Genomic DNA, 22,101 nt, shown 5'->3' on the forward strand with positions numbered 1-22,101 from the left:
AGAGCACACAGCTCGGGCATGTCGGGGCTGAGGAAGCGAGCTGAGGTGGCGGCGCCAGCAGTGACACGTGTGGTGACAGAGGCTCCTCTCTAGGGGACCCCGGAGCCCTCTTTGGATGAACGCCCAGCCCCTGTGAACAGCGGGTGTGGAAGGGGGGACAGCAGCCCCCCAGTGCCCAACTGGGCCCTTCCTGGGCCTCCCAGATTTGGGGTGCAGGGCACCCCCTCTGCCTCAAACCCCCACACCCCAGCCCTGCCCCACCACATCCTGGGCAAGGGGGAAGGAGGGAAGGGATTCCCGGGTGCCCCCAGCCCTGCCGCAGCCCCGACCAGCCTCACCTCGAGTGTCCCTCACCCGCAGCTCCTCAAAGAGCTCCTCCAAGCACAGAGGCACGGGCAGCCCTGTCCCTCCTCCCCCGTTATTGCATAGCAGCATCGCAGGCCCTGATTGCGCGGGACGGGCACTGCCACCCCACGCTGGGGACCAGCCCCGCCGGGGGACGCGACCCCTCCCTGCCCATCCCTGCTCCCGTGGGATGTGCCCATGGATGTGCCCCGAGGGCCCCGCTGCTCCCCTGGCTCCTTACCCCGAGAGCAGACAAACGCCATCGTGCGAGGATCCTTTTTCTTTGCTTTTTCTCTTTTTTTTTCCTTTCTTTTTTTTTTTTTTTTTTTTTGGTGTTTTGTGTTTTTAAATAAAAAATAAAATGTGTAAGAAAATAACATTTCTAAAGGAAACCATTATCATTCTATCATTCTACTCTCTCTCTTTCCTTTTCTCTTTTGCTGCCTTTTTTTTTTTTTTTTTCCTCTTTTCTCTTTTTGGCCATCTTTCCATGGAACGAGATGTGCTGACCGGGGAGGGGACTCCTCCCGGTAGGAGACAATAACGACAGAGGGGAAAAAGAGAAGGAGCAGGAGAGCCAGGGAGCGCCTCTGGCTGCGTGCTCAGTCCTCACACGTCGCTGGATGTCCTTGGTCTGGAGGAGAACGTGGAGGGGATGCACCCGCAGCAGGCCAGCCACAGCGACTTCTGGATGTCCGGGTTTCGGAAGGCGTAAATGATGGGGTTGATGAGCGAGTTGCAGGTGGCGGGCAGCGCCAAGGAGTAGGTGTACACCGCGGGGTAGCTGGAATCGGCCACCAGCGAGTAGATGGCGAAGGGGATCCAGCAGAGCGCGAAGGTGCCGAGGATGAGCGAGAGCGTGGAGAGCCCTTTGCGGGTGGAGGTGGCCTGCGCCGTGGCGATGAACTGGTGCTGCACGGCGATCTGCTGGGCGTGCCGGAAGGCGATCTTGCAGATCTGCAGGTACAGCTGCATCATGAGCGCGAAGAGCAGCAGGAAGGTGACGGCCAGCACGGCCGCGTTGTCCTTGGTGACGGGCCGCAGGATGCTGCAGGAGCTCTGGTCCCGCAGGCAGTTCCAGCCCAGGAGGGGCAGCAGCCCCACGCCCAGGCACAGCAGCCACATCAGCAGCACCATGGCGCAGGTGAAGCCCAGCGTGCGCTCGCTGTGGTAGGTGAGCGCGTTGTACAGCGACAGGTAGCGGTCCACGGTGATGGCCAGCAGGCTGCAGACGGAGGCGGAGAAGGCGGCGAGCAGCAGCCCCGCCGCCGCCAGCTCCGCCGCCTCGCTGGGCGGCCGCAGCAGGTAGCGCACGGCGAAGTTGGCCACCAGCCCCAGCCCGGCCAGCAGGTCGGCCAGCGCCAGGCTGCCGATCAGCAGGAACATAGGCGCCCGCAGGCTCGGCGTGTAGAACAGCACGGCCAGCACCAGCGCGTTCTCGCCCGCCACCGCCGTGCCCGTGGCGCACAGCGCGATGTCCCAGGGGCTCACGGAGCCCGCGGCCGCGGCCCCGCCGCCCGGCGCCGCCGTGCCCGGCCCGGCCGCCGCCGCCGAGGGCCAGGCTGGGGGCTCCGAGGCGTTGCCGAGCCCCGGGAGCCGCTGCTGCTGCGGCTGCGGCGGCCACGGCTCCCCCATGGCGGCGGGGCCGTGCAGCATCGCTGGGGAGAGAGAGAGAAGGGGGCGGTGAGCGACGGACCCCGAGCCCCCCGAGAGCCCCCCGAGAGCCCACGAGAGCCCCGCGCCCAGCCCGGGCAGCGCCGCGCCTCGACCCCCGCCCGGAGCCCTGACCGAGCCCGGAGCCCCCGGGCCGGGACACCGCGCCCCGCACCGCCCCCGCCGCCGCATCCCCGCCAGCCCCACTGCAGCTTCCCCCATCCCCGGCTCGCCGTGCCCCCGCCCCACACGCACCCCTGGCCGCTATCTCCCGCCGGGCTGAGGCCGAGCACAACTCATCGCCCCGCTGCCCGCAGCCGCCTCCGTGCGCCCGGCTCCATGCAGGGTCCGCAGCCACTGCGCACCCGGTGAGGAACCGGCCGCCCCCTCCTCCTCCTCCCCCTCCTCCCCTCCCTGGGGCACGGCCACCTTTGCTACCTATTTATAGCGCAACCCCCCAGCCCCCCCTCCCGCAGCCCTTTCTTTTTTGCGTGCGGTGAGTAAAAATAAACACTATTAATAGTCCAGCGCCTGTATGCGGAGCCGCTGATGGAAGGAGAAGGCAGCGGCAAGGAACAGCCTACGTTAAGTTTCTCCTTCCTCCCCGCCTTTCCCTCCTTTGGAAAAGGCTGCTGCAGGATGCTCCCGGCCGGCGGCAGCATCCTGCCGTGCCCGCAGCAGTGAATCCCCGCCCGGGGCGGGCAGCCGAGGTGTGAAGGTCGGGGCTGTGCCCGCTGCCATCCCCGCCGCCACCATCGCCCCTTCCCGCATGCAGCCGCGCCGCCGGAGCTTGTTGTTTTACCTGGTTTTAATGCTCGAGGATCGGCTCGCTCCCCCCACCCCGTTTTTTTTTTTTATTTTTTTTTTCCTCGCCGGTCCTTCCAGCCCTCGGTGCGAAGCCTCATTCCTCGGCGAGCATCGCTAATAGCGTTGGCAGAGAGCTGGCATCACTTGCACTTAATATTCCTGCCCCATTGGATCTGCTGATAAATCTCAACTCTGACGTCAAAGTCTTCACTTATATTCATGATCCAAGTCTGTGAATCAGAGGCGCTGTGATCAGAATAACAACAAGGCTGGCTCCGCGCTCGCTCCCCATCCATCCCCGCACACCCGCGGGCACGCCCCGCGCCCTCCGTTCATTCATCAGCCTCCCGCCGCCCCGCCAAGGTCGGGCCCGCTGCACCTGCGTCCTGCGGATGCAGCTTGGGCACCGGCCAGGCCCGGGCTCCTCGCTGGGTTTATTTTTACCGCTGGTGCCGAGGGACGCGGGCATGGATGCGAAGGGAGGGCGGCGATCCGGCCCGGGGCCGCGGTGCTCAAGGACAACGCCCGGGACAGCGGCACCGAGCGGGCGCGGCGGCTGAGGCTGCTCGGGGATGCAGCCCCGACCAGGGGCATCCCTCGGCCCCGGAGCCCTCGCCCCACACGGGCTCCCTCCAGCCAGCGAAACGCTGGGATGAGGAGGAGCTCACGGGAATTGGGACCTGCCCAAGGACGCTGAGCATGGGGTCTGTCCCCCTCAGCGCAGCACCCACCCATCCCCAGAGCTTCCTCCCCGACTGTTTGGGAAAGGAACAGCCTGGAAAGGAACAAATCCCAACGACACGAGTATTTTTCCAGCTATAAATGGCTCCGTGATTCATCTCGGGAGCAGGATCATCAAAGCAGGGATGCTCAGCTCCTGGATCCACAGCATTTCAGCTACACCTTCTCCCCTTTTTCCTATTGGTTTCATAACACTCCAGCTTCCCCCTCTCATCCCCGCTCTCTTCCAGGCTGCTGCAGCCAGCTCAGCGCTGCATTTCCAGCTCCCGGTGTGCAGAGATATTTGGGTGAACGGCAGCGATTGTGGCTGAACCCAGCCGCCCCAATTTGGAGCATCTGGGTTGCTAATCAGGCCAAGCCCCGTCCCGGGGGATGCGAATCCTCATCTACCTGGGGCCGCGTCACCGAGCGCAGCACAAGGGGCGGAGGAAAGCCGAGCAGCGAGGAGCTGAATGAATGAATGAATGAATCCCTCCCGCTGCCGGGAATTACGCACGGCCGGGGATGGGGAGAGGCTGAGCAGCCCTGCCCGGCTCCCCCGGCAGCAGCTCAACACAGAGTTATTATGAGAATTATCCTGAGAGATTCAGGGCCGAGAAGCACAAGCAGGGACTGAGCTCCTGTTTCTGGCAGAACATGTGGCACAGCTGAGTACCGGGGTTTCATGTCACTTAAAAGCAGGAGCTACAGATGACACAGAAAATCCGGTGAATATCAGCCTATTCCTTCATCATACAAAATAAAACCTGCCAATAAGCAAAAGAAAAAGTTTGTCTTTAACTGGGGCCTTCCCTTCCCTTCCCTTCCCTTCCCTTCCCTTCCCTTCCCTTCCCTTCCCTTCCCTTCCCTTCCCTTCCCTTCCCTTCCCTTCCCTTCCCTTCCCTTCCCTTCCCTTCCCTTCCCTTCCCTTCCCTTCCCTTCCCTTCCCTTCCCTTCCCTTCCCTTCCCTTCCCTTCCCTTCCCTTCCCTTCCCTTCCCTTCCCTTCCCTTCCCTTCCCTTCCCTTCCCTTCCCTTCCCTTCCCTTCCCTTCCCTTCCCTTCCCTTCCCTTCCCTTCCCTTCCCTTCCCTTCCCTTCCCTTCCCTTCCCTTCCCTTCCCTTCCCTTCCCTTCCCTTCCCTTCCCTTCCCTTCCCTTCCCTTCCCTTCCCTTCCCTTCCCTTCCCTTCCCTTCCCTTCCCTTCCCTTCCCTTCCCTTCCCTTCCCTTCCCTTCCCTTCCCTTCCCTTCCCTTCCCTTCCCTTCCCTTGTAAGACACAGAAATCAGCCCCAGGGCTGGTGTAGGTGTAGTGGTGTAAAACTATCCCCTAAACCAGGGGTAAAGGTGGCAATATTTCAGAAAATTCAGATAACAGTGTATCATCAGCAGCACTTTTTTTGACTCCTTCTGTGGTTATCACTTGATTCCATCCAGGCTGGGAAAACGGTGTTTGTGAAGCATTTCTGAAGGAGATGAGAGGATAACGGGAATTCCAATGATGATTTCCAATGATGACCTCAGCCACTCCCCTGCTGCAGGGAGCGCTGGCGGCAGAGGCAGAGGGGATGCTCCGGCCGTGCCTGGTGCTCTGTGGGGCCGGGCAGGGCTGTCCCCGCTGTCCCCAGGTGCGGCCAGCAGGGCTGAGCAGGATGGGCACACCCAGCACACACCCTGTGTGTGTGACCCGGCCTGGCCCCTGGCCCCTGAGCTGCCCTGGCAGGGACACTGTCAGCATTCAGAAACACATAATCACAGAATGATTTTTATTGAAGAGCTCTGGGTGTCAGGGGTACAAACCCAAATCGGACCCCGACGTGTGTTTGTATTCTATCGTTATATAACTTTCTTCTTAATTATTAAACTGATGTTGTTCTGTTGTATCCATAGATTTCATCCAAGCATGGGCTCCTCGTGGTCCCCCTCAAACTTCTAACATAGCTTCTAATGATTCTTCTTACGATTAAACAATAATATGTTTAATTACTAAACAATCATCACATCTAACAATTATACCATTTATCATACACTGCTTACGCAGGTGCAATTTCACATGAGCTGGCAAACACAAAGCCTCACATTTTCAGAGTCTATTTTTGACATTTTTCCAGGGCCCCACTAAGTCTAGCTTCTTTCTAATTCCCCGAATTTTATGATTTTGAAACCTTTTACTATCACACGAGCGCTCCAGAGGGTCCCGGCTGATCCCAAACCCCGTGGGTCACTGCAGCTGCCTTGGCCCCATCCAGCATCCCACCCTTCCTGCCCTCTCCCCTCAAACACCCACAGCAGCCCCTTCCCTCCCAGCTCCAGCTCCTCCCTTCGCCATCCCAGCACAGATTTGCCCCAATCCTGGGATGTTTTTGCTGTGTCCTACAGGAACACCAGTCCCTGCACTGTTACCCCTTGGGCTCCAGAAATTCCCTTTCCAAACACACATCCCAGTGGATTTCAGCCAGCACTGGGAGCTGCTTGTCCTCCTACCCAGGGAAAAGCAGCCCCATCTCTCCAATGGGATTTTTTGGGGGTTCCCCTGTGCAAGGGGGAGCAGTGGATTGGAAAGGACCCCAAGAATGCTGAGATTTTTGGGTGACAAATATGACATTATCTTGCTGTGCCCAGAGCAGCCCTGTTGCACATGAGAGGATGGGCCACTGCATACCCTGTTTTCAAGGCTTGACAATCTACTTTTTCAAGTTGTATTCAATATTCTGAACTCCCTGAGTAGCTGCAAGACTATTCTGGGAATATTCATATATTAGATATAGGAATTTATCTGTGTTTAAATTATAGACTCAATAGAGAGGAGCAAAGATCAAAGCTAAGCAAAGACACAAGCCTGACACTAATTACAGAGCAAGAGGCCACCAGCCTCACCTGGGAATGCTGTTCAGCATGGAAAAAGTCTCCCACCTTCATTCCTCACCATTGTCCTTGGATTTTGGCCCTTGGGAGAAAGCTCAGTGCTGAACAAGGCAGGTTTTCCTGTGGGGCTGCTGGGTGCTCCCAGCCCAGAGCAGGGCTTTACCTGGGGCCCATCCTCCCTTAGAATTTGTGCTTTTCTGGTTAAAACCAGTGGGTGGCAAGTTAAAACCGGGCTGGCAGTCACTGATGGCATGGTGTCCCAAGCCCAGCCCACTGGGAACCAAAGCTGGAGCAAGAGCTGCTGTTTAAGGCACACTGGTAGTACAGAGGGATAACCACAACTCCAATTCTCCAGCATTTTCACCTCCACAAGTACCAAAATCAGCTTTTTATCTTTGCTTTGGGGAAACATCATCACCCCTGGCATCCCACCAGCTTTTCCCAGCCCAGCTCCCATTCCTCTGGGAGCATCCTGTGGCTGAGCTGGCACATCCATGAGCTCCTTGTGCCTTGTGCCCGCTGAGCCAGGCCCAGAGCTGGACATTCCCCACATTTTATTTCTCTTTTCTGCAGCGAGTGGATCCAGCCCCGTTCCAGCACCTCCCTTGTTCCTGTTACTCCAACGGTGCTTGAGGAGCTGGAAGCAGGAAAAGCTCAGCTATAATTAGCAGTGCTGACTAATCAGGATGGCAAACAAGCCCTCCCCAAAACGGGGCCGTGGGGGCTGCGCTGCTGCGAGCGATGGAGCCCTACATTCACAGGCTTTGCATAATTCCTGCTGGAAATGAGGCCATTTTCTCACTGCTGCCACTGGAAAGATGGGAATTCTCCAGCTGCAGCATCCCAGCCTGGTGGGAAGGACCAGGGCTCTGTGGTGGGTTGGGGTGGTTGAGATGTAGGTGCCAAAGCCAGGCATGGGAGGGTGGCAGGCAGGAGTGTGGCTGACGAAATCGTCCAGCTCTGTGGAAAAGCTGCTGATTTGCCTGGAAATGCCTCTCCAGGTGGCTGGGGTGGGCCCTTCCAGGTCCTGGCTTGCAAGGGTGCCCTGTGGCACAGCGCTGCTGCAACCCTGACTTTGCCTCTTGGAGAGCCACGGGCGGATCTTTGGCTCTGCCAGCAGCAGGGATCACCTTCCTGCCCCTTCCCTCTGGGCTGCCCAGCCTGGGGACAGTGGGGACACCGTGTCCCACTGCCCTGGTGTTGAAGATTGTAATGCAAGATGTTTTCCATTACCATCTGTATGACAGATTGTCTTTATCAAGTGGGCAGTTTGCCTTATCTCTCTCTCTGAGTAACCACATTCACACCTCCCTGGGAGGGGACATTGCTGATAACAGCTATTGAATGTCACTGCATGGCTGATAAGAACTACAGCATCCCACTGGGAGATGTGAGCCCAGGGGGAGGAGCCAAGCATTCCTACCCAGATATAATCCAGAGGTTTTGAGACACCAGCACGGCTTCTCCACTGGATTCCCCAGAGGAACAGCAGCTGCCTCTCCTTCCACTGGATCTTCAGATGAAGAATCCATCCTTCTCTCCAGGATCCCTGCTCCAGCAGAGCCACCCCTGACACTGCAGGAGGGCTGAGCCACAATTCCAATGGGACTGCCACCAACACCCTGACCCACAGGGTGTCAGGTTGGGTTCTGACTCTGTCAGTGTTGTTCTAGTACTGCATTGTTTATTTTATCCTCTTATTTTTTTCCTTCCCTATTAAAGAACTGTTATTTCCTGCTCCCATATTTTTGCCTGAGAGCCCCTTAATTTAAAATTTATAGCAATTGGGAGGGGTGGGGAGGGTTTACATTCTCCATTTCAGGAGAGGCTCCTGCCTTCCTTAGCAGACTCCTGCCTTTCCAAACCAAGACACCTGGTCCTGTTACACATGCAGGGAACAATTCCCATTTAGGGGGACAGTGCCTGGCTGTGCCAGGAGGGAAGGAACAATCCCAAGTTCACTCCAACCTCTTCTCCTTAATTCCCACCAAACAAACACTCAGCCAAGCCAGGGGGAGGAATTCTGCTCCTTCCATCAGTGATATCATCCTCATACGAATGGTTTTGCTCCAAGTCCTTTCCTGAGCCAGAGGGACACGTTTTGGAGCACCTTTGCTGGCACATGCTGTGTCACCATATGTTGCTGAGAAGGGCTTCTGGGAAAAGGTTTTTTTTTTTGTTTGTTTTGTTTGTTTGTTTTTTGTTGGGTTTTTTGTTTGTTTGTTTTGGTTTGCTTTGTTTTGTTTTGGTTTTTTTTTGTTTTGGTTTTGGTTTGGTTTTGTTTTTTTTTTTTTATTTTGTCTTTTCTTTTGTTTTGTTTTATGGGGTTTTTTGGCTTTTTTTTTTTCAAATAAAGGGTTTTGCACTGTGTTTTACTCCCTCTCCCAAGCTCTGTGTGCTGCTCTGGCTGGGTGCCTCACCAGGAGTGACTGTTTCCCTAAACTGCCATTCAGCCATAGGGAACACTGGGAGCCTGCAGAATATGAGGCAAAATATTCAGCAAAATATGAGTGTGATAATTAATAATTAACAATAACACAATTTACCTGATGTGACACAGGGGTAAGGAAAGTTTTCTAGGGGTTTGGATGGGGAAAAATAGGAAAAGTCCTTAAAAAATTAGAAAACTTGGAGGTTTTTGATCTGAGTGCTGGGCAGCCATCCCTCCCTGCTGTGCCCCTGCCACCAATGGGAGTTTTCCAAAACCAGGCTTGGAGTGAGCAGCTCTGAGCACCAAACCCTGGAGCCACAGCAGAGAAGCAGCTCTGAGCACCAGGAAGGTTCCAGCTCTGTGTGGAAAAACCCTCAGCTGCCCTAAGGACAGACCAGCACAGCTGAATCCACAGGCACTGAGTGTAGAATCCATGCAGGGATGGATTTGCTGCTCCATCCAACCCCTGAAACCCCTGGTGATCCCTCCTGGAGGACTGGCACGGAGAACACGAGGTTTTCCTTGGGGGAACATAAGGTTTTCCTTGGAGGAACACGAGGTTTTCCTTGGGGGAACACGAGGTTTTCCGTGGGAGAACACGAGGTTTTCCGTGGGAGAACACGAGGTTTTCCATGGGGAACATGAGGTTTTCCATGGGGAACACGAGGTTTTCTATGGGGAACATGAGGTTTTCCATAGGGAACACGAGGTTTTCCATGGGGGAACACGAGTTTTCCATGGGGAACACGAGGTTTTCTATGGGGAACATGAGGTTTTCCATAGGGAACACGAGGTTTTCCATGGGGGAACACGAGGTTTTCCTTGGGGGAACACAAGGTTTTCCATGGGGAACACGAGGTTTTCCATGGGGAACACGAGGTTTTCCGTGGGAGAACACGAGGTTTTCTATGGGGAACATGAGGTTTTCCATAGGGAACACGAGGTTTTCCATGGGGGAACACGAGGTTTTCCGTGGGAGAACACGAGGTTTTCCATGGGGAACATGAGGTTTTCCATGGGGGAACATGAAGTTTTCCATGGGGAACACGAGGTTTTCCATGGGGAACACGAGGTTTTCTATGGGAGAACACGAGGTTTTCCATGGGGGAACATGAAGTTTTCCATGGGGAACACGAGGTTTTCCATGGGGAACACAAGGTTTTCCATGGGGAACACGAGGTTTTCTATGGGGAACACAAGGTTTTCCATGGGGAACACGAGGTTTTCAATGGGGAACACGAGGTTTTCCATGGGGAACACGAGGTTTTCCATAGGGAACACAAGGTTTTCAATGGGGAACACGAGGTTTTCCATGGGGAACACGAGGTTTTCCATGGGGAACACGAGGTTTTCTATGGGGAACACGAGGTTTTCCATGGGGAACACGAGGTTTTCTATGGGGAACACGAGGTTTTCCATAGGGAACACAAGGTTTTCAATGGGGGAACCTCCTGTGGTGGCCCTGGAAGCACCTCCAGCCCGTCCAGCTCCATTCCTGCTGGGCAGGAAGGACATTGGCTTCCAGAAATCCCAGGAACAAATTCCTAGCTTTGAAGTTGAGCACCAGGCAGCTCGACACCCCCATGCTGGTCCTGTCTATTTATTGGCTGTAACTCAGGCTTGTGAAATTTCAGCAGGACCCTGTGTGGGGCCACAGCACTGGGCTCCCCTCCTGAGCAGGGCACATTCCTGGGAATCAGCCTGGGGAACCACAATGCCTGGATGAAGAGTTTTCCAGGACTGGCTGGGTTAGGACATCACCCAGAAAAGGCCACAGCTGCAGGCTGGGAGTGAAATCATTCCCATAAACCAAGTGCTTGGCTTGGAAAAAATCTCTTTACTTAAAGAGAGCCATGAGTGGGGCTTGCCAGCAATGTAGCCACACCCCAACCCTCAGCCTGAGCTGTGCCCACCTGGATTTTGGGGGTGTGGAAGTGGTTTTCCCTCTCTGGGCATTGCAATTTCTCCTTCAGCACCACTTACAGAGCTGTCTCAGCATTTGGAGATTTCCCCAGGATAAAAGAGACATTCCCAGGGGTGTGAACACCCAGCCAGAGTGGAGAGCTGCTGAACATCCTGGGAATTTCCCTTCTCCATCCTCAGGCTGGGGTTTGAAGCAGGGAGGGTCTCTGGTCCCACAGGAATTCTCTCTGCCCTGGGGGCTCCACCCCAGAGCTGTGCTGGGCCTGTGCCCTGGTGCTGCTGGAGGTGCCTTGGCTGAGGAACATCCCCCAGAGCCCCAGGGATGGATTCATGGCACAAAGGCACCTGGAGCAGGCAATGGGAGAAGCAGCAACAGGGAAACCCCTCCCAATTCTTCAAAACTGCTGAATTTGAAGGATTAGTGGGAGCTAAAAGCAGCAGGATGGATGGGGAAGATGAGACCCAGAACTTCACCTTCCCACCCAGGTTTGAGCTGTTCCCCCGGGGTTTTTCTGATTTTTTTTTCCCTCCTGAAAGGTCAGCTCCCTTGTGAGAGCTGGAAGTCACAAGCAGCATCCCTGACCCGAGTGCAGCCGTGTGTGATGAGTCGCTTGTTTAACAGAAGAGGCTGCTGGTTGCTATAGGGATGGCAGCCGAGGGGAGAGGATCCCTCCCTTACGCTGAGCAAACTGAAAATCCCAACAAATCTGGCCCAAACTCCCCTTTGCTGGAACTTTTTGGCACAGTTTGGTACCCTGGCTGCAGGGATGGCCAGGCAGGTCCCTGAGCATGGGACATCCTGGTGTTTGGGGACATCACAGGGCTGGGAGGGGTCTGGATGAGCACTGGGGTTGGGTTTGGAGCTCCAGGGGTTCTGGGGTGACAGGGGCAGACCCTGCTGAGCTCCCCACCCCTCCTCAGGGCTTTTCCCTCCATTGAGGGAATCACAGCACTCCCAGGAGAGCCTGATCCCTCTGCCAGGAGCTGCTGCCCTGCTCGGAAAGGTGAGAACTGCACCGGGCTGGGGGAGCTGTGCCTGTGTCACCTTTGGGAACGCGGCCACCAGGGCACCGAGGACAAGGAAATGTCACTGTGCCCATCCCCTCCCAGCCAGTGTCACCGTGACCATCCCAGCCAGTGTCACTGTGCCCATCCCCTCCCACCAGTGTCACTGTGCCCATCCCCTCCTGGCTGGGTGACTGTAGCCTTCAACCCTGTTAGGGAAATTAATCCACAAACACCAGAGGTTTATGTCCAAAAGGAGACAGAGGAGTCCTTTTAATTTATTGGAATAAGGCCATGGGGCATTCCCCTGGGATCTCTCCAATTTTTGGAACACCCAGCCTCCTTTTTATCCCAATTTCCACCCACATTTCCCTTCTCTCTTACCCCATTTCTGAGGTACTTGAGAGGTTCAGACTTCCCAATACACTTGATACCAAAGATTCCCCTCTAATGTACAACCCTCCCTTTTCATTTTTAATTCTTATGGAATTTAGGAGCTTTTCTTCCCCATTGTTTCTTTCCTCTTTCAATGTCTAATTTCATTTATCAAAAAACCTGAGGTTTATTTGTAAAACCAAATGTCTTTTTCCATTCATCAATGAGGGAATCGTTCCCATTGTTTCTTTTACCTCCCAGTGCTGGTTTTATCTACCAGCAGACCCACAGCTGGTTTGGAAAGACAAATCCACCATTCCTCCATGGGGGCTTGATGGTTTTGGGTGCTCTCATGCCACGGTGGCACTGCCAGCACTGGGGAAGGCTCTGTCCCACCACCTCTGTCCTCTCCAAGCCACCACAGCCCCGCCAAACCCAGCCTGGCAAATTCCCCAGGCGTTTTGGGAGCTCCTCACGCTGGCAGCACCACACCCATGGAGGGGGGAGCACTGGAATTCCCTCTGCTCCATGAATCCCCTCGTGCTTCACGGGGTGTCTGTGCCCAAATCCGCTTCGTTGGGGGCTGAGTTCCCCAAATCCTGCCCTGCCTGGTCCCTGAATCCCAAATCCTGCCCTGCATCCCAAATCCTGCCCTGATGGGTCCCTGCATCCCAAATCCTGCCCTGTTGTGTTCCAGCATCCCAAATCCTGCCCTGCATCCCAAATCCTGCCCTAATGGGTCCCTGCATCCTCAAATCCTGCCCTGCAAGATGTTCCTGCATCCCAAATCCTGTCCTGCATCCCAAATCCTGCCCTGCTGAGTCCTTGCATCCCACATCCTGCCCTGCATCCCCAAATCCTACCCTGGTGGGTGTTCCTGCATCCCAAATTCCCCTTGTTGAGTCTCTTTCCCTCAAATTTCCCTTGTTGAGTGCTAACCCCCCAGATTCTTTCTCATCAAGCCCCTGACCCCCAAATCCTGCCCTGATGGGTTCCTGACACCCAAATCCCGTCCTGCTGTCTCCCTGCATCCCAAGGTGCACAACCCCAGCCCTGGGGAAGGCAGAGCTTCTCCGCAGCCACACAACCAAATTACCACAGCCCTGTGCTTAATGAAATCCGACTCGAAATCATCCACTTCGGGATAATCTGAGTCCGGGAGGTTCTTTCAGCGAGGGAACCCCCTCGTTTTCCCCATCAGGCGTTTCTTGAGGCACAGCAGAGGTTTTTAAAGGGCGCAGCACCAGCGCAGCCCGGGGGGCGGCTCCGCACACGGATTCACACCGGGACGCCGCGGGCTCACGGCTGTTTTTAGCTGCGTGGATTTCTGAGAGAACAAAACCCCACAGAGGAAAAAACATCGCGGGGATTTTGGGAGGAATAAGCCGAGCCCGAGCTGCCGGTGCTGGGGAGGGATCCCCGGAGCATCTCTGAGCGCTCACAGCCCGGCCCCAGCCCTGCTCACGGCAGGTTTAGGGAAATGTCACAGATTTCACCCCAGGGCACAGGGTGTGGCATTTCCTGACCCTGCTAAACCGGGAACGGGGAGATCAGAGCATCCTCCCGGCGCACGGCTGGGTGCTGTGGCGTTAATTAGTGCCTCGGCTCAATTAGTGCGCGGGGAAGGGGAGGAAAGGCAGCGGGGTTGGTTTGTGGAGCACCCAGAGCAGGTGGGGCCACGCCAGAACCCCCCCCCCAGCAGCCTGGCCCGGCCCTGGGGGCTGTTTTGGGTTTTGGAGCATCCCCGGGGCTGGAGCATCCCCGGGGCTGAGCTCCGTCCCTGTGCCCCAGCAGAGGCACCCCAAGGTGGCTCTGGGAGCCCCTTCCTGCCTGGCACTGCATTGGGCAAATCCAGGGGTATTTCCCCTCTAACTGCAGCATTTTCATCCTCTAAACCTTTTGAGTTTAGAGGAAAGAGCAGCATTTTCATCCTCTAAACCTCTCCAGGTGTCACAACCCGAGGGGTGGCACAGCACGATGGGGGCCTCACCTCCTCCATGCCCCACAGCGCTGCCCAGCCAGGAGGGAGTGCCCGAGGAAGGGACCCCAGATCAGGGAGTTTGGGGTACCACGGGTGCCCTGGCAAGGGGCAAAACCCTGGTGGGGAGCAGGGCTGTGCCTGGGCAGGGCAACCTGCTCAGCAGGGTAAATAAAAGAGAGCTAATGCACAGTGAGAGCCGCTGGAAAATCCCTGAGCCAGCCCAGCCCTCCTTCCTCTGCTCCTGGCTCTGCAGGCTCTTGGGACAGCCCAAATCCTTCTGGAGTGAAGGAAAAGGGGGAAATAAACAGCTCAGCTTCTCCCAGCACCTGAGGCTCCCTGGAGCAGTGCTGGGGACTGCTCAGCAGCTTCCAAATGGAGCAAAACTCTGAAGGATTTCACCTCACTGGTCCAGCTGATGGAAAGGGAGGATTTTTGCAGGTGTGGGTTGGACCTACCCAGGTTTCACCATCCAGGGATTCCCTGGGATGCAGGGATGGAACTTCCCCCTGCCACAGGGAACGGAGCTGCTGATGGTGCAGCACTGGCTGCCAAGGGGAGAGCAGAGCTCAAATCCATCAAAGATGCACAAGGACAAGAGAGACCTCCCTAAACACCTCCCAGCAGGCTTGGAGGAACAGCAGGGTGCACATGGATGGGATGAAACCCAAAGCAAGGTGACTCCCCATCCGTGGAAGTGGTTGGGTGGGGCTTGGGGAAACCTGGGAGAGGGAAAAGTGTCCCTGTCCCTGGCACGGGGTGGAACCAGATGATCTTTAAGGTCTCTTCTGAACCATTCCACGATGATTCCCTGATGATAATGTAAACATTGATTATCTGCTGCTGTGGACTGCAACAGGTGCATCTGTGATTGGTCTCATGTGGTTGTTTGTAATTAATGGCCAATCACAGTCAGCTGGCTCAGACTCTCTGTCTGAGCCACAAACCTTTGTTATCATTCTTTCCTATTCTTAGCCAGCCTTCTGATGAAATCCTTTCTTCTATTCTTTTAGTGTAGTTTTAATATAATATATATCATAAAATAATAAATCAGCCTTCTGAAACATGGAGTCAGATCCTCATCTCTTCCCTCACCCTCAGACCCCTGTGAACACGGTCACAACTCTTTTCCCCTTTGGGAGGGATGACTCTATGGTAAGCAGTTAATGTTTCCAGGGCTGAGGGCTTGGGGATTGACCAAGGGGGAGAATTCATGGGATGCTACACAGCAGCACACATTCAGTGGGTCAGGAGCCCCTTTTTATCCTGTTTTTTTGTCCCTTTGGATTGGTTTCTGTTTGGATCCTTCACTTGCATGAAGGTTTAAGGCGCTCAATTGGCCATTACAGCTCTGTCCAGGCTGGCTCATGGTGCACTTCACTGGGCAGGAAGGACATTGGCTTCCAGAAATCCTGGGGAACAAATTCCCAGCTTTGAAGTGGAGCACCAGGCAGCTCGACACCCCCACACTGGTCCTGTCTATTTATTGGCTTTAACTCCGGCTTCTTCACTGAGGCGCGTTATGGTACCTTGAGTACCATATTTCATATAACTGCCTTTTCAATCCCTTTTACAATATAACAACCAAACTAACAGCACTAACGATCCATCAACTATTTTCCAACAGTTTCTAAGCTATTTTTACCAGCCACCACACACAGAGTGCCCCCAAGCTCTTGGTTTTCCTTTCCCATTTTCCCCCCGCTCCAGAGGATGCTCCTGCAGCCGCTGTCCCCCAGCACAGCCCAGTGTCCCCTGGCTTTGTCCCTCCCTGTTCCCAGCACAAACACATCTCCTGTTCCCTGCTCCATCCCTGCCCACAGCCCAGGATCGCGTCCTGCCCTCCCCACCTTGTTTCAGAGGGTTTGAGGTTGTTGGAGATATTTTTTGAAGATAAGGCGTGTCCAGCTCTCCTGGGAATCCTCCTGTCCCCGAGTCACTGCTCTGGAGCACTTGGCTCACACTGGGGGGAAGAAGCACAGAGAAATTGGTTTTCCCAAATCCAGCAACCTCCTCCCGTGGAAACGTTAATAAAACCAAAGCTTGGCTTTTCTGCTGGGTCTGGGGTTCAAGAAATTCCATTTAAACCTGGGCTTAGGTTCAGTTTTATAACATCCATGTGAAACCAGGGGGAAAAAAGGAGTAAAATCTCCATTTTTCACTTTACTACTCCCTAGAGGTGAGTATATATAATTATAAATAATTAAATATAAAAGAAATAAAATAACAAAAAAATATATAATGATAAAATAATTCCATTTTTGCTCTGTCTGCTGGCATAATGCCCCTTCCTGATCATCACCAACCCACACTGTCCTCACCTTTCAGGGGACACCTGGCAGGGGATGAGCACCCTCAGCACCCTGGAGGTGTCAGCACTGTCCCCCCATGCCAGCAGCAGCAGCAGGTCCCAGCTCTGCTTTGGCTCTTCTGGGCTGAAATGATGGCAGAGAATTCTGAAGGAATAAACTGGATTTTTTCCAGACTCGTGGCCTTTTGCTTGGAGAAATATTGTGACTCAAAATCTGAAAATGAGCAGTTTAATGTTCAAAAAAAAGCAAAAAGGAAAAAGAGGACCTGGGGAGGATGGCCAAGAATAACCCTGTCCCTGATCACCCCCACGTGCTGCCTCTGCAATTCCCTCAGGATTTGCTGAGGAGGAGATGAGGGTGGGAGGGTGGGAGCAGCTTCCAAATGAAGCAAAACTCTGAAGGATTTCACCTCAGCTGGTCCAGCTGATGGGAAAGAGAGGATTTTTACAGGTGTGGGTTGGACCTGCACAGGTTTCACCATCCTGGGGTTCTCTGGGATGCAGGGATGGAAACTTCCCTCCACCACAGTTCCCATGACCTGCAAGGACCCTGCTGTGCAGCTGATGCTTCCAAAATATCCAAATATTCCAATCCTTTCACATCATCCAGAAGGACAAACAGACCCAAACGGTGGGGGATGCAAAGGAGTCCAGACAAGGAGGTCTCTGAGCTGTCATCAGTGTGAGATTCCTGGCTGAACACATTTCCCTGCTGGCTTTGAGGGGATTTATCCCACAAAGATCCCCAAGAGAGCAACCCTGTGCTCCCAAGTGTCCCTGGACACAGCTGGGCATGCAGAGCAGCACCAACAGATGGGATTTCCCTTCCTTTGGGCCATTCCATTCCATTCCATTCCATTCCATTCCATTCCATTCCATTCCATTCCATTCCATTCCATTCCCCACAGCACTTCCCTGCCTTCTGCCTGGCAATGATTTGCTGCAGTAGCTGTGGCTGCTCCTCCGAGAAGGAAACAAAACCACTTAATTGAGCGCTAATTAGGGCACTTAATCACTCCCAAACTCAGCTCCTGCTGAACTCCACCTGCGAGCTCATGGACACACAAAGTTCAGCTGCATTTGGGCTCAGCCTCCCAAGAGCCCCAGATTCAGTTCAGCTCTTGATGGCTTGGCCCTGCTAATTCCAGGCCTTAAATCCGAGTAAATGTCTCTTTTCTGCATCAAAATTCCTCACACAACACGTTCTGCTAAAGGAGCTCGCTCCATTTAAAAACCACCTGGAAAACAAAATGAATTCTGGTAGGTCTGGGATGTTCCCGACCCCAAAGAGCTCCCAAACCCCATCCTCGCCCCTCTGCCCTCCCCTCACCCTGCCTGGGACTTGGAAATCACCAGGGAAGACCCAGCTGGGACTAACTGAATGTTTTTAATTGATTTTACACGAGCTGAAGTGTTGTAACCACTGCAGTGTTTTGTATTTGTGGTTGTTATTTGTATTTGGGAGCTTTTAAAACAACTGACAACAACTAATGCACTCATTATTAGCAACTCAAACATTTAACAGCTGCTGCTGCGTAATTAATTCATCCTTCCTTCTCCTGCGGGTGCAGAAACATCCCCACACTGCAGCAGATCCAAACATCCCACGAGGGAGGGGAGGGGTTGGAAGGGACCTTAAGGATGATCCCAATCCATGGCAGGGATGGGGATGGGCTGCTCCAAATCCCATCCAGCCTGGCCTTGGGCACTGCCAGAGATCCAGGGACAGCTGTGCCAGGGCCTGCCACCCTCCCAGGGAGGAATTCCTGATTCCCAATATCTCACCTGAAGTGCCCCAGTGTCACTTCGAGGCCATTCATCCTGCCACAAACGATGTGTAAAGATCAAAGCGTTTCCCTTTGCAGCTTTGACTGCAGGGCACAAGGACAGGATGACGCTGGAACCACGTCAGTGCCACTGCTTCGTGTATAACCCAACACTGCTCCAACCCTAACCCTCCCCTGCTCCATCCCTAACCCTCCCCTGCTCCATCTCCAACCCTCCCCTGCTCCATCCCTAACCCTCCCCACCCTGATCTCTCCCTCCAGACACCTCATGTCCCCCGGATCCTGCAGAGATGCCCCAGCCAGGTCGGGTTTGCAGGAGCAGCAGCAGCCCCAGGGTTAATTAGTGAGAGCCAGCAGCACTTCACACGTTGGGAATTAATTACACTTCAGGGATTGTTTCCTTTTGCTAAATGCCTGACTCGTCTCAGGGGGTTTTGTCAGTCCATTTTCTTTCTTGTACCCATCAAATAGGATTTGTTTAAAGTGTCTCCTAAACTGAGCTGGCACCGGGTCTTTAAAAGCTCCTGCTGGTACCCAGAATGTGCTGAGCACCACCATCAGGTCAGAGAGCACCTCTGGGCTGCAGAGCCTCTCCACAAATGTGGAATTTGAAGCAAAACATCATTTAATAGAGAAATAATAAGCATGGGATGGTCTCCACCCTCGCTCCAGTAGAGGGTCTGGAGAAGAGCTGCAGGGACCAGCCCAGCTCCCAGATCCCAGCTCCATCCTGCCCTGGTGGCTCAAACCAGCTCAAACCACTTTGCTTTCAGCCCTTCTGGGTTTGGTTGTTTTCTCCCAATTTCCAGGGAATGCTCTTCCTGCAAGTCCAGCTCATGTTCACTGCAGTTAAAATTAGCTCAACTTATTTATTTCCTGCTGAGGTGTGACCCAGCAGGACAGGGGCCAGACAGCATTTGGGATTTACAACCTGGTTTTACAGAGCAGCTGCCATCTTCCAATCTTGCCTGCTCCCACTGCATTGTATTCCCATAAATTCCTACTCACAGGATCCCATTTTCCTGTACTAAGGTGAACTGCAGTGAACCACAACAAAATGAAAACCTGTCCTGCAATGAACCTCAACAGCTCCAAGCACAGGCTCCTGTTTTTGCCTTTAAATGTCTCTGTTCCAGATCAGTCAGAAGATATTTGCAACAAAATCTCAGGGAGCACAACAGAGGGGGAAGAGGGAGCAGAAATCTCAGGGAAGGCAGGAGCAGAGCTCCAGGGTGATGGGGGAAGGAGGAACAGAGGCCCTGGATAACCTCTCCCTGCTGCACCAGCACAGCAGTTCCAATCTCTGACACTGAATGAATTATTCATCTCTCCTGCTCTGACCCATTCCTGCACAGGTTACAGGGATGCAAACACAGCAGGATCAGGATCCTCAGCCAGGCAGCAGGCTGGGAGAGGTTAAGGAGTGAAATTCAAGGAAAAACCTCTGGGTGCTGCAGGTTTGATCATAATGACCTTTATTGGAGACAGGAGGGGTCATTTATTATACAGAAGTCACATCACACCATTCTCTTCCCATTTAATTCCTTTTAGTCTCCTTATAAATCTGTAGCAAAAGTGCACTTTGAGCAGTTTTTAATCTATAGTATATATCTTTCAATATTATCTCTCAGTCAGGTATTTTATTTGTAAAAAGGTATCACCAGATATACAAAATACATGTCTAGTGTACTACATTACTTTTTGTATTTACTGTTTAGATTATTTTTAACTCAGTGCTCTCTTTTTTTTTTTTCATTTTTTGCAAGACTCAGTGATGAGAGTCTTCTGGTGGCATCACCAGGAGAGGACTCACAGCTTGTGTGTGGAGAAGGGGAGAAGACTCTTAGCCAGGAACAATTGTCACACAACAGAACAAGATGACAAGAACATTTGCTGCTGTTGAATGTGTCTCTTAAAATGACAGTACTCTGTATAATAAAAAAGAATTAAAAAACCCAATGTCCATATTTTATCTTCTGGAAGAGATGTGCCAGGAGAATGGAAGCTGCACCCAGCTGGAATACAATGGCAAAGGTTCATTTGCATTTTGTAGGCAGGAGTTAATTGCTAAACATCACCTTTGTGGTCATGAGAGGAAGGAACAGACACAGGCAGCACGAGGAGCTGGGAGATGCTGCTTTCCTGAGGACAGTGTTTTGGTAAAATATCGAATATCCTGCACAAGCCACAGAATTGCATAAGTTAAAGATCCTCAAGAACAACAAGCACTGGGGACAGATGAGGGGCTGTGACAGCCACACTGAGGACACACAGCTCAGGGACCCAGCAGGACACATTCCCACTGGGAGGCTGGAGCCAGCTGTGACAGGCCTTGGCACAGCAACAGCACTTCTCCAAAGGAAACTTGCACAAGATTTTCTGAGATTTCTCACCAACTTCTTTAGTCTTTTCCTCCTAGTTATCCTTGAGATTAGAATATACACACATAACAGATAATTGCTTCATTTCAGTCTTCAACAGACCAACCATCTCCACTGGGAAGCAAGGCCTAGAGAGGTAAAACAATCAGAAGCATTTTAGGGGGGTTATGATTCCCAGATGGAGACAAACATCACCAGCAATGGCTCAACACTGACCAGGTAATGTCTGCTGGGTGGGTTGGTTTTCCTTCCCACTGTTCATCACCCTGAAGACTCAGAACTCCTGGATTAGTTCCCTAAACACCTTCCCTTGGCCAACCCTTCCCAACTGGTGCTGTTTCTGTGGATTAGCATAGATTCAAAATGCAACTTGCATCAGTTTGCTTGGAATTGAGTGAAATGTGGAACAGATCCTGCTTCAGAATGAGGGCACTTTTGGTTTATGCAACAGCTCCAAGAAAGGCTGGAATTCCCAACTTTTCTACAGCAGACATGGTCTTTGACAGCTCAGGGCTGCTCTGCTCCCCTGGAACCTGCAGCAACTGGAGGCAAAACTGCTGCTTGCAAAGGAAAATGCACAGCAGGAGAGGCTGGCTGTGGAGACACCTCTCTGCCTTCTGCAGGAGAAACAGAACAGCACAAAGAAGAGTACAAAAAGAAGCAGTGCTGTTAGTGTTCTCTAAACCCAAGAGAATGCACAATGGAGAGGTTTACAATGCCGCAGAGAGAAGGGTTTGTCTGCTTTTTCTTTATAAAAATTACAGACTTGACATTTCCAATATGTCTTAGCTTTGTACTGCTTCTCAAGTCTGAGTCACCAAAAATATCCAGCAAGCAGCTGCTGCTCATATCCTAAAATACGCCTTCAGCTGACACTGAATATTGAAATCATTCTGCTAAAATACAGAAAAACGATGGCAGAAACCAAGTTATAGCCTCAGGCCAACTTTAAATGGTAAAAATCCTACAATGCTACTTTGAAATCTCTTCTTGAGTTCATGAACAAATAAGCAGCCGGGTTTCAAGTAGAGGTAACACAGATTTTGGAAGATAGCACGTAAAAGAAAAAACCCAAAAAAAGCCCAGAAAGAAAACTGGAACAAAAGCTCTTCTTGTTAGGGCAGTTCAGCACTAATCCTCCAAAGGGGGAGGAGGGAGCTCTGCCCTCCCCTGGGTCTGTCCTGGTCCTACAGCACCACGAGGAGCTGCTCTGCTGGCACACACAGCGTCCACCTGGACATAGCTTGATCCCTTGTTCCTTGTGTCCATCCTTTGTGTCTCCTGTCAGTCCCTGGACTGGTAGAAGAGGATATATCCAGACTCAGAGTTTTTGGAGATGTCTGATGTTAACCCATAGAATTCTTCAATGGCCTGGGCGTCAATTTTCTGAAAATGAATGGAAGTTTTAATTAGTTTCAATCATATCACCACCCTAAAAGCCTCTTCCCAGATAAACCATTATTCCCAGCTCTTGGGAAAACCAAGCAGTGCTGACATGGTGACACTCCAACATCATTCAATCCAAC

The 22,101-nt window shown here is 53.1% G+C and overlaps 2 protein-coding genes across 2 annotated transcripts in view; both read right to left on the reverse strand.

The window, feature by feature from the left end:
- Positions 1 to 762: 762 nt before the first annotated feature.
- On the reverse strand, positions 763 to 2,001 carry LOC132080127 (G-protein coupled receptor 12-like). The gene has a single exon (XM_059483139.1). The coding sequence runs from the start codon at positions 1,999 to 2,001 to the stop codon at positions 955 to 957; it is 1,047 nt and encodes a 348-aa protein (XP_059339122.1). The 3' UTR covers positions 763 to 954.
- A 17,651-nt stretch (positions 2,002 to 19,652) lies between these two features.
- The window catches only part of LOC132079941 (ubiquitin carboxyl-terminal hydrolase 12-like), a 31,173-nt gene continuing 28,724 nt past the window's right edge, over positions 19,653 to 22,101 (reverse strand). Inside the window, exon 9 of the mRNA XM_059482847.1 lies at positions 19,653 to 21,961. Within this exon, the coding sequence (XP_059338830.1) occupies positions 21,860 to 21,961 (102 nt within the window). The 3' untranslated portion in view covers positions 19,653 to 21,859. The remainder of the gene's footprint in view (positions 21,962 to 22,101) is intronic.

This window comes from Ammospiza nelsoni, chromosome 15 (genome assembly GCF_027579445.1).
Source record: "Ammospiza nelsoni isolate bAmmNel1 chromosome 15, bAmmNel1.pri, whole genome shotgun sequence".
Taxonomy (NCBI): domain Eukaryota; kingdom Metazoa; phylum Chordata; class Aves; order Passeriformes; family Passerellidae; genus Ammospiza; species Ammospiza nelsoni.

Excerpts from the sequence above, each read along its gene's own strand:
- LOC132080127 (XM_059483139.1), bottom strand. The coding sequence starts at position 2,001 with ATGCTGCACGGCCCCGCCGCCATGGGGGAGCCGTGGCCGCCGCAGCCG.